The sequence below is a fragment of the Sus scrofa genome, chromosome 15 (genome assembly GCF_000003025.6).
Source record: "Sus scrofa isolate TJ Tabasco breed Duroc chromosome 15, Sscrofa11.1, whole genome shotgun sequence".
Classification (NCBI taxonomy): Eukaryota; Metazoa; Chordata; class Mammalia; order Artiodactyla; family Suidae; genus Sus; species Sus scrofa.
This window is the reverse complement of record NC_010457.5, coordinates 72,955,197-72,967,285: the sequence shown is the minus strand read 5'-3', so window position 1 is coordinate 72,967,285 and position 12,089 is coordinate 72,955,197. Positions and strand designations below refer to the sequence as shown.

Genomic DNA, 12,089 nt, shown 5'->3' with positions numbered 1-12,089 from the left:
TCTAGCCTGAGAATTTCCATATGCCACACATAGGCCCTAAAAAGCAAAAATAAAAAAAAATAAAATATTCATATGAAGACATCCTATAACTTTTATAGGAAAACAAATCATGTAATATTTTTATATTCCATATGAATGTTGAGAAATGTATAAGGCTTCAGTCAGTTGACTTATTCATTGGGTATGTAAATATTTAAATTCCTATATTAAAAATAAGAATCTACTTTCAGGAGCTTTAGTTCTAGGATTTGTATCATCTAAGACCAGTGATGAAACATTTCCTATATTTTTCTGACCAAAGATGTATAAATGGACTCTAGGTAAAATTCTAAAATGTGTTGACTTTAAACTCCACCCCCCTCCATTTGTCATTTTCTTACCAATCAATCACTCTCTTCTCAAGCCTCATGTTTTCCTTATGCTAACTCTCTTGAACAGAAGGTAGAATTTCGTCTCATACACCAGTACCCTACCACAAAGCACTCTGCAGCCCAATCTTGTTCCTTAAATTATATCAATCAAAATTTCCATCCCCATGCCACTTAAGTCAATTTAGTCAACTCAATATATATACCTCTTAACACATCCTAAATATTTGTATATTTAAGTGGAAATGCTTATTACGCCATGTGAATCCTCAGAGAATGAATTTTAAGGCCTTGTACAAAAATGTAATATTCAGAAGATGGTGTGTATGTGTGTGTGTGTTTTGTAGAAAGGGGTGGGGGGATAAACTCCATTCTTGGGCTCAGTCCAGCAGAGTGAGAGGATGGTCTAAATTACCCCTGCCTTTCAGAGTTTCTTTCTTCCAACTATTACCAAACTCACAAGTTTTTCTTTTTTTCCTCAGTAATTGAAGTGGTCACTACAGTAGGGGTAAAAATCAAATGTTTGTCAATCAAAGACCACCTATATTAGATTCAATAAATAAATACTTGCTAAAACATTTGAGATGTTTACTTTTTCATGAGTTTTCTAGATTTCTGTTCTTAATATTTTCATTCTCGGCAGGTTATGAACGAAGATCTTCCTCTGCTCAAATCAATAGAGAATCCAAGAAAGGAAAAATTTGGCAGAACATGGGGAAAACTTGCTGTAAAATAGTAGAAAATAGTTGCTTTAAGTGTTTCATTGGCCTTGTTACTCTACTCAGCACAGGTGCTCTGGTAAGTGAAAGCATGTAATATTTTTATGAGAAAAATGCATCCTAAGCCTGTTAATTTATAAAGTCACTGTGCCAAATTATTTTCCCCAGAGTCCTTATTATGGCACCAAATTTCTATGATTCTATGATTTTAGTTTTGGAAGACATATGTCACACTCTTACAGAGTCTGTATGTGCCTCATTAAATATTTAAAAAATCATATAATTTTAAAATATATAAATTATAGCAGAAAAAAGAAAATTATTATTTTAATAAAGTTTCATATAAGAAACAGTTTAATAATATGCATATATTTTTCTATTATTTTTGTATATGTTGCATAAGGAAAGAGAAGTATTGCATATACTTTGAAGGACCTTTGAACTACAAATATATTTACCCACTGACCCAGTAATTTTAATTTGGAGAAATTATCCTAAAATCTTCACATGTATTAAACGCATTTACAAAGCTATGCCCTGAAGAAATTTTTGTAAAATAGCGAAAAATTGAAAAACAAAAACAATCCGTGTTAGGAGTTCCCGTTGTGGCACAGTGGTTAACGAATCCAACTAGGAACCATGAGGTTGCGGGTTCGATCCCTGGCCTTGCTCAGTGGGTTAACGATCCGGCGTTGCCGTGAGCTGTGGTGTAGGTTACAGACGCGGCTCGGATCCCGCGTTGCTGTGGCTCTGGTGTAGGCCGGTGGCTACAGCTCCTATTAGACCCCTAGCCTGGGAATCTCCATATGCCACAGGAAGCGGCCCTAGAAAAGGCAAAAAGAAAAAAAAAAATCCATGTTAGGTGATTGTTTAAATGTACTGTGGTACAGTCATCCAATGGGATACTCTGTAGCGCTCTAGCAAAAACAAGAGCTGTCTGCACGATGATATTGCAACTGCACAAGATATAGTAATAAGTGCAAAAAAGAAAGATCTAGAATAAAGTGCACAGCACACTACACTTTATGTAGGAAAGTAGGAAAAATGGAGTGTATATTGATATTTGCTTGTGTTTGTTAAAAATCAGAGAATAATATACAAGAAATAGTTAATGGTAAGATGCAGAACAGACAAGGAGTCATGGTTGGGAACCAGACTTTGTACAGCATATATTTTTTTAAGTAAACTTTATATTGACATTTAGCACACATACTGAAAACCATATAAATAATTGTACCATAAAGTATTTACACCAAGTGAATATTGCTATGTAACTGTCACTTGGCTTGAGAAGTAGAACATTACTTCCAGGACTCCATAACCGTGGTCTGACCCCTCACATTTACTTCCCCACTCCATGTGGGTAGCCAGTACATGGACTTCAGCTACCACAAATTGGTTTGCCTATCTTTAATGTTTTAATTGAAGTGGAAGTTATCTTTTTATATCAGATTTTGCTTCCTCCACAGTAAAATTGAGATTGACCTATTAAAACTGAGAAACTTTGGAGAAACATTATAGTTTTTTTCATATTCATGTGTTTCCATTGCTTTATCTGATAAGCTTTGTGACTTTTTCATGCAATAGTAGTATGGATTTCTGAAAACACACGTTTTGGGGGTTTTGTTTATTTCTGCTCTTCTATTAGCAAGCGGCATGTATACATATGTGAGATAGCTATGTGGAATTAGAGATAAGAACCGTGTCATATGTGACTAAAAGTTCCACCTCAAGTTTGATTAACTGACTTGAGAGAGACTTTTTGGATCAATATTTAGAACAATTATGAACCCACGTTCAGTCTCTATAAGTAGAGGTTCTGGAATCAATGATGTCTGCTATAGGAATGGGATCAGAAAATGGATATGGTTTGTGCGAGTAGATCTAAACCAAGTGAACAAGCCCTTGAGACTAGAATCTATGACCATGCTCACCATATAGAAATAGGATCTCATTCCCCTCTATGCCAAAAGAGTTTTTAAAAATTACATGTACACTAATCCTTAAATTTTTTACCCACAGGCTTTTGAAGATATATATATTGATCAGAGAAAGACTATTAAAATCTTATTGGAATATGCTGACATGATCTTCACTTACATCTTTATTCTGGAAATGCTCCTAAAGTGGATGGCATATGGTTTTAAATCCTATTTCACTAATGGCTGGTACAGACTAGAATTCATAGTTGTTATTGTACGTATTTTAAAGAAAAAATTTAAAGGCTTTTTGATTTACTATGACTTACTCTTCCATTTACTTATATCTTTCTTTTCCTTCTCTCTATATATTTTCAGTCACCAACATCCTATATTTCCTCATATGTGGTGTTTAAGATCCATCCTTTTCATTCTAAAAAGTGGTTTTTTTAATTTCCCTAATACATTTTGTTCTACTGTACAGCATGGTGACCAAGTTACACCTACATGTACACATTTTTTTTCTCATATTATCATGCTCCATCATAAGTGGCTAGACATAGTTCCCAGTGCTACACAGCAGGATCTCATTGCTAATCCATTCCAAAAGCAATAGTTTGCATCTGTTAATCCCAGGTTCCCAATCCATCCCACTCCCTCCCCATCCCCATTGGCAACCACAAGTCTATTCTCCAAGTCCATGGTTTTCTTTTCTGTGGAAAGGTTCCTTTGTGCCATATATTAGATTCCAGATATAAGTGATATCCTATGGTGTTTGCCTTTCTCTTTCTGACTTACTTCACTCAGGATGAGAGTCTCTAGGTCCATCCAGGTTGCTGCAAATGGCATGATTTTGTTCTTTTTTATGACTGAGTAGTATTCCATTGTGTATATATACCACCTCTTCCTAATCCAATCAACTGTTGATGGACATTTGGGTTGTTTCCATGTCCTGGCTATTGTGAATAGTGCTGCAATGAACATGTGGGTGCATGTGTCTTTTTCAAGGAAAGTTTTGTCTGGATATATGCCCAAGAGTGGGATTTCTGGGTCATATGGTAGTTCCATGGATAGTTTTCTAAGGTACCTCCACTATGTTCTCCATAGTGGTTGTACCAGCGTCCATTCCCACCAACAGTGCAGGAGGACCTTGGTCTTCTAAATTAATTCTTGCATATTAACCTTTTACTTCAACCAAAGCAGACTATGCCTGCAACCCACCTTCCTATTTCTTTATTTTTATTCTTTTGTGTCCACATCCCTCTATGCTTATGTATGTGATACCTTTACTTCAAAGCCAACTTCAAGACCAACCATCTCTTTAGTAGAAAGTAAAAGAGAACGTTTTTTCACTTATATCACCTTTAACATACAGAAAATATGAAGGTACAAAAAAGTTAATAATAGCTGTACCACCTCGTTAATCTCCATTAACTTTTATTGGACTTAAATCATATTTGTGCATATATGTTTACTTTAAAAAATCACTTAAGTATTTTACTATATATTTTGTAGTAAATACTTGAACACAACAATATTTATTTCCTCCTTGGTGCCTCTTCTCTGAAATCCTATTTTGTATATTGTCTTAACTATATTTACATTTGGATGTATATATAAATATATTCCAAATTTTGTTTTAATGAATATATTGTGTACTATTACTATATTGAAAATAATCATGAAATTGAGTCTTAATATAGTTTCAAAATGAAAGTGAATATAAATATTAATTCTTGCCATAAAGAACGTCAAATATACATTTTTTTTTGCTTATCTCAATAACATATATTCCTAGTACCAGAAAATAGTTTTGTTTTATCTTTTTAAAAGTGATTTTAAAACAAAATGATTTTCATGGAGTTCCCGTCGTGGCGCAGTGGTTAAAGAATCCGACTAGGAACCATGAGGTTGCGGGTTCGGTCCCTGCCCTTGCTCAGTGGGTTAGGGATCTGGTGTTGCCGTGAGCTGTGGTGTAGGTCGCAGGCGCAACTTGGATCCCACGTTGCTGTGGCCCTGGCGTAGACTGGTGGCTACGGCTCCAATTCGACCCCTAGCCTGGGAACCTCCCTATGCCGTGGGAGCGGCCCAAGAAATGGCAAAAAGACCACAAAAAAAAAAAAAAGATTTTCTTATACCTTTCTGTAAGACATCAAGATATACTGAAATACATATTATATTTTACAAATTTTTAGTAGACTTTGACTATGTATCTTTTCTGTAATAAAAGATCATTTTATTTTGATTGAAGTTTAAATTCTATTTGCTTTTTTAAAATATATCCAGGTGTTTTGTCTTAGCTTAATGGGCAAATCTCGGGAAGAACTGAAACCACTTATTTCCATTAAATTCCTTCGTGCGCTCAGAGTTCTATCTCAATTTGAAAGAATGAAGGTAAGAGCAAAGTTTCTAATTTAATCTATAGATTTTTATTTAGGATTAATTCATTTCCATAAACTCACAAGCTTTGTTGTTTTCTTGTTTGTATCTTTAACAATATTAATACAAAAACTTTGTATGCTGCTAATTAACACACATAAAAAAAGCTTCATTGGTTATACTTACTAAGATTTTAGACCTTTATTGCTCATGAGATATGAAAACTAATAAAGATAAGCAAAATATCTCATAGATGAGACAGAAAATATAGTTTCAAAAAGTAATACCATTCTAGGAGTTCCCATCATGGCTCAGCAGTTATCAAACCTGACTGGCATCTGTGAGGACACGGGTTCAATCCCTGCCCTTTCTCAGTGGGTTGAGGATCCAGGTGTAGGTCACAGACATGGCTCAGATCCAGTGTTGCTGTGACTGGTATAGGCCAGCAGCTTCAGCTGTGATTCACCTCCTAGCCTGGGAACTTCCATATGCTGAGGGTGTGTCCCTAAAAAGACGAAAAAAAATAAATAAATAAAGTAATACCATTCTAACCCAGATATATACAAATATAAATGAAATTATCTCTCTCCATATTAAAAATATAACTGATAGAAAATAAAACTTTAATCAGCTGGATAACCTTTTTAAGTGATAAGCATATCATGCACACTAATTGACTTACTAAATGAAATAGCAATTTGAATTTTAAAATAAATTCCCTTTTGTCACATCACGAATTTTATGAATTCTTGCCAGTCCTCCCTCTCCCATGTTAAAGATTCTTCTGAACAATGTGAGGGAAACTAATAGGTTGAACCATATGAAATGGCCAGTGTTCAATCTTTGGGCCTATAGTGGAAATCCCTTATGGCCCAGCCTAAAAGAAAAAAGAGACTTTGACCACCACAAATAGTATAATTATGTAGATATACAGTGATCAATTCTATGTAGAAATGTGAGAAAAAGTTTAATTTTACCTTTTTTTATAATCGTACATTTATATTTCCTTGCCTTTGTCATTTATATGGATTATTTAACATTAGCATGACTATTCGACTAATATTATGGAATATCACGTATTATATGTAGGTAGATACAGTAAGAAATTTATGTTTAAGTTGTATTGTTTTTATAGTTTATACATTGTATATTACATTTAAATGCCATTCATTAAGAAACTACAATACTTAAATTCTTTCCACTTGGGGGAGTTCCCGTCGTGGAGCAGCAGAAATGAATCTGACTATGAACCATGAGGTTGTGGGTTCGATCCCTGGCCTTGCTCAGTGGGTTAAGGATCCAGCGCTGCCGTGAGCTGTGGTGTAGGTGGCAAACATGGTTCGAATCTGTCATTGCTGTGGCTGTGGCATAGGCCAGCAACTCTAGCTCTGATTAGACCCCTAGCCTGGGAACCTCCATATGCCGCAGGTGCAGCCCCCAAAAGACAAAAAAGACCAAAAAAAAATCTTTCCACTTGGATAAAAGGTGGATATTTATTTTTATTTCAAAACTTGAAATTATATTGAGTTTACTATTATAAATCCAAACAGAAACATAAGTAATTTAAAATATATATTTAACCAAAATCTTACTTCCAAATTTTAATAGTACCACTTTATCATTCACTGTAATATGATTATATGATATACATGTGTTTACATATGTTTATACATTGTAAGCATGTTAATTATATTTTAATACATATGCAAGTATATGATTGACAATATTTTGTAATTAATATGACTCTCTTACTGGTCAATCTAGTCCCCAAATGCATTTGATGTGCTGGTGTTGAGAAAGAAATATTTTGATTATGTAGCAAATACAGAAAAATTCCAACTATCATATACCTAGAAAACAAAAATCTAAAATGTTAATTGTAATTTATGAATTACAAATGTAATTACAAATGTAATTATAACTTATGAAACATTTAATTAACAATATTATGGAAGTCCACAAAGTGGTGAAATACCCCAGTGCTTTTAAACCAAAATACAGAGGAAAACAAGCTGAAAATAGAAAATGAAAAGAAATGTAAGATTCAGGAATGATGATACAACCAAATTTCTAGCACAAATTCAGTTTAGTGACAGGAAAATTTCATAGAATATTCTAGGATTATAGACTACCCATGGCCTACTAACTCAAAACATAAGGGCTGTGAATGGGGGAAATGTAGAGATGTTTTTCAAAGGATACAAACTTTCATTTAAAAATATAAGTTCAAGAATCTAATGTACAGTATGGTGACTGTAGTTAATGATACTGTACTCTATAGTTGAAATTTTCTAACAGAGTAGATAGATCTAAAACATTTTCACCATATACCTAAGGATAGATGTTAATTAGCCTAACTGTGGGACTTATTTCACATTGTATATGTATATCAGGTCATCACCTCGTATGTCTTAAATTTACACAACTTTATAAATTATACCTAAATGATAGCTGGGAAACACATGCACTCATATTCACCAACACAAACAAATTAGATAATGAATGTAACTAAAATAGCTCTTCCTTATTGTAAAAAACATTCTGGGATAATATCAGGTGTTTTGGGGTTTGTTTTTTTTCCCTAATAAATTTAGATACATAAAAGGTGAAGAAAGAGTACCAAAATCAGTAAGTTGTCTGCCCTCGAATTAGAGAAAAGTAGGAACAGATTTGCTTCGGAAGCTGCCTCTGTCAGAAGTTAAGCATTGTACTTTTTGATGCTGTGAATTTATTAGAATGGCAATGAGATAGTAGCCACAGACAATTCAAGGTCAGTTATGGTTAGATCAAGGTCAATTCCAGATCTAAATCTTCATCTCATCCTCTGGAAATTCTGTAGTTGAATTATCTCTGAAGGTATATCATGAGGAAGCTACCTGATTACAAAATTTTATGTATTTAATAATCTTTGGGTCTTGGAAGCTCTTACTACTCAGATATTTGTTTCAACAATATCTATTGCTTTTTTTTCTTACATTTGTGTGTATTTTCTAATAGCATTTTTTTCATCAGAGGCATCAGTGCATCTCTTGAAATACCTTAAGTGTCAACAAAGAATCTGTAACTTAATTTTACAAATAAAATTAAATGTAATTAACAGCACAATTAAATATAAAAATATTAATTCAAGGACATAAAACTAAGGAATATAAGCAAGAAAGCACATTCGAAAGGCTATGTATCCAGTAATGGCTAAAGAAAGGAAAAGGTTAGAATGGTGGAAAAGAGAATGATGCCTCAGGAAAAAAAAAATAAAAAGAGAGAGAGTGTGTGTGTTTGGGGAAAAGAAGTCAAAAGTATAAATAACAGGGAGTTCCCATCGTGCTCAGCGGTAAGGAACCCGCCTAGTAATCATGAGAATGCAGGTTCAATCCCTGGCTCACCCAGTGGTTTAAGGATCCATCATTGGCATGAGCTGTGTTTTAGGTCTCAGATGCGGCTTGGATCTGGAGTTGCTGTGGCTGTGGTGTAGGCCATCGGCCATCAGCTGCAGCTCCACTTCGACCCTTAGCCTGGGAACTTCAACATGCTGGGGGCATGGCCCTAGCAAAGATTGGAAATATTTTATTGGGTATAGCCACTAGCTTACATTTGCCATGACAAATGATAAGAATAAGAGTCTAGTGGTAATAATTAAAGAAAAAAAGGATTTGAGGAAATGGAGACAATGGTCATAGACTATTGCTCTTATTCAAGTTTAGGTAGCAGATTCACTTCCCATACTCCCCACTCTGGAGTGACTCACAAGAGACTGAGTGGTTCAGAGAAAGCTGTGATTGTAAGAGGCACAGTTGCCCATTCAGTGTTTCTTGAAGCAGTCTCTTGACTTGGCTTCATTGCTGTAGTCTCTTGGTCTTCCCCTTATCTGCCTGGCTACTCCTTCAACCTATCCTTTGTAGGCTAATCCTCCCTAACTTTAGAATACCCATCACTTAAGCCTAGGCCTATTTCACTCTCATTTTAATGTTTTCTAGATCATTTCATACATATATATAACTTCAGTTGTCTTGCCCATTTATGGCACAGTATAGGAAATGGATAAATGTGTTAAATCAGTAAAATGACTATTTATTCTAGTATTTATATTGATCAGTTCTGTTGCCGTTTAATGATTTTTTTAGTACAAGAATTTTGAGAATATCTGTAGTTTTAATATATTTTTAACTGAAATTTGTTATTTAGGTTATTCAAATAGGCATATGGCCTATTAAATCTTTAGTGATGGCCCTTTTTGTTTCAATATGACATTACATTAATAAATATTTCCAATTTAATTAAAATACTTTGACATTTCTTATCTAAAGTTTACATGTTTGTTTTTATATGGCAGGTGGTAGTGAGAACTTTGATAAAAACAACTTTACCCACGGCAAATGTGTTTCTGGTCTGCCTTATGATCTGGCTGGCTTTTGGCATCATAGGAGTACATTTATTTGCTGGCACGTTCTATGAATGCATTGACCTAACAAGTGGAGAAAGGTTTCCTATATCTGAAGTCATGAATAGAAGTCAATGTGAAAGCCTTGTATTTAATGAATCCATGCCATGGGAGAATGCAAAACTGAACTTTGATAATGTTGGAATCAGCTTTCTTTCACTGCTTCAAGTAGTGAGTACATGTTTGAATTTGTGAATTTTATACTCATCCATATGACGGTGAACATAAAGGACAAAATGTAGATGATTAATAAAGTTGGTTTTAAATTATTTTAGCAATTATTAGTTATTAGTTACATATTATGGAACATACTATATTACGCTCATTGGGAAAGACAAAAGTGAAATATAGTACTTGCTCTTTGGGGAGAAGGAAGTGGAAATAAAGGTAGGACTAACAGAGGAAATGGCAGATACTGGGCAAACCTATTTCCTCCACCACTGATCAGATAGTAGTTTCACAATTTGTAATCCAACTCGGTTACTACAATTTTGTTTCTACTTAGTGCTTGAGGAATAGCTACTCTGTCACCTAACATCTAGCAGATATAAAGAGGCAGATCATTCCGGTCTTACTTCCCTCATAGTAAAGCACATATATAAAGTGACTAGGACACTTGGGCAGCATGTATTTATTTACCATTTATCCATCTACCTAATCAGTTCTCTCCCTTTTTATTTACACTATGCTAAAATCTTTTAAGTTACTTACTACAATTAAGCTAAGTAGTTTTAAGTAGTTGTTAATAGACAAATATAATAATGAAAATAAAGATCACAATTACATGGAAGTATAGTCAGTCTTACTAATCAAATGTTTTACTGTATTAATAACAGATTGATTTTTAATTTTTATTTGCCACGAAGTTTCCCTAAGAAATACTTACCATTTTTACAGGCAACATTTAATGGATGGATCACTATTATGAATTCAGCAGTTGACTCTACTGGTGTAAGTATAAATAATGTTAAAGGTCAAGTAGAGTAATTTTTGTAATTCAAGAACTGGGCACAAACAATAATTGAATAATTAACATGGTAAAAGCAAACATTTATGCTAGGTAGAAATTAAATACATTACAGATTGAACATTTCATAAACAGTGAACTGCTCATATTCAATGGCTGAGGCCCAACAGGTTCATTTGAAGGATTATCACAACAGTGATTAAACCAATGCAATAAACCTTAAAATCCAAATAAGAGTTCCTGGAGTTCCTGTTATGGTGCAGCAGAAATGAATCCAACTAGTATCCATGAGGATGCAGGTTCAATCCCTGGCCGTGCTCAGTGGGTCGGGGATCTGGTGTTGCCATGAGCTGTGGTGTTGCCATGAGTTTGGATCCCACGTTGCTGTGAAGTAGGCCAGCGGCCATAGCTCCAGTTCGACCCCTAGCCTGGGAATATCCATATGCCATGGGTGCAGCCCTCCCCCAACAAAGGCCAAAAAAAAAAAAAAAAAAACAAGCAAATAAGAGTTCCCTGGTGGCTCAGTGGGTAAAGTATCCAGCATTGTCACAGTTGTGGTATGGGTTTGATCCTGGAAACTTCCACATGCCAAGGGCAAGGCCAAAAATCCCCAAAATACAAACAGAAAAGCAAATAAAATTCAAATAAACAAAGCAATGATATCCCTTCACCAAAGAAACAAAGAGGAAATTCTGCCTCAAGGAGAATTGTTGGATTTTCTTGTCATAAATTGTTTTCTAAATCTTATGTTTTAAAAAGTCAGTATCAGTGTATCCTTACTTTCATACTTTTTAGTTTATTTTTATTTTTAAAAACATTTTTTAGAGTAGTTTTAGATTTACAACAAAATTGAGAAGGGGGACACAAAGATTTAACACATGCATAGCCTCCCCATTGTTAACATCACTCACCACGATGTACATTTTTACCAAGGATGAACCCAGACACATCTTGATCACCCAAAGTCCGTAGTTTACCTTAGGGTTCACTCAGTATTGTACATTCTATTGGTTTGAACAAATGTATAATAATATATCCTTCATTATAATACCATACAGAATATTTTCACTGCCCTAAAAATCCTCTACGCTCTGCCTTATTTTGCTTATTTCTTAACTTTTAGGTAGATATGCAGCCTAATTTTGAAAATAACATCTACATGTATTGTTACTTTGTTGTCTTTATTATTATTGGATTATTTCTTCCTCTGAGTATGTTGATTGGTGCAATTGTTGCTAATTTCAACAAGTATAAAATGAAGGTAAGTATAAAAATTGTCCTGCTTCGAATAATTGGTTT

At 34.4% G+C, this 12,089-nt stretch overlaps 1 protein-coding gene across 1 annotated transcript in view; it reads left to right on the top strand.

Moving 5' to 3' along the window:
- Positions 1-12,089, top strand: part of SCN7A (sodium voltage-gated channel alpha subunit 7) — an 80,510-nt gene that overhangs the window by 59,371 nt on the left and 9,050 nt on the right. The window contains exons 17-22 of the mRNA XM_021075288.1: positions 1,012-1,166; positions 3,110-3,283; positions 5,293-5,400; positions 9,716-9,994; positions 10,721-10,774; positions 11,914-12,051. Coding sequence (XP_020930947.1) covers positions 1,012-1,166; positions 3,110-3,283; positions 5,293-5,400; positions 9,716-9,994; positions 10,721-10,774; positions 11,914-12,051 — 908 coding nt within the window. The remainder of the gene's footprint in view (positions 1-1,011; positions 1,167-3,109; positions 3,284-5,292; positions 5,401-9,715; positions 9,995-10,720; positions 10,775-11,913; positions 12,052-12,089) is intronic.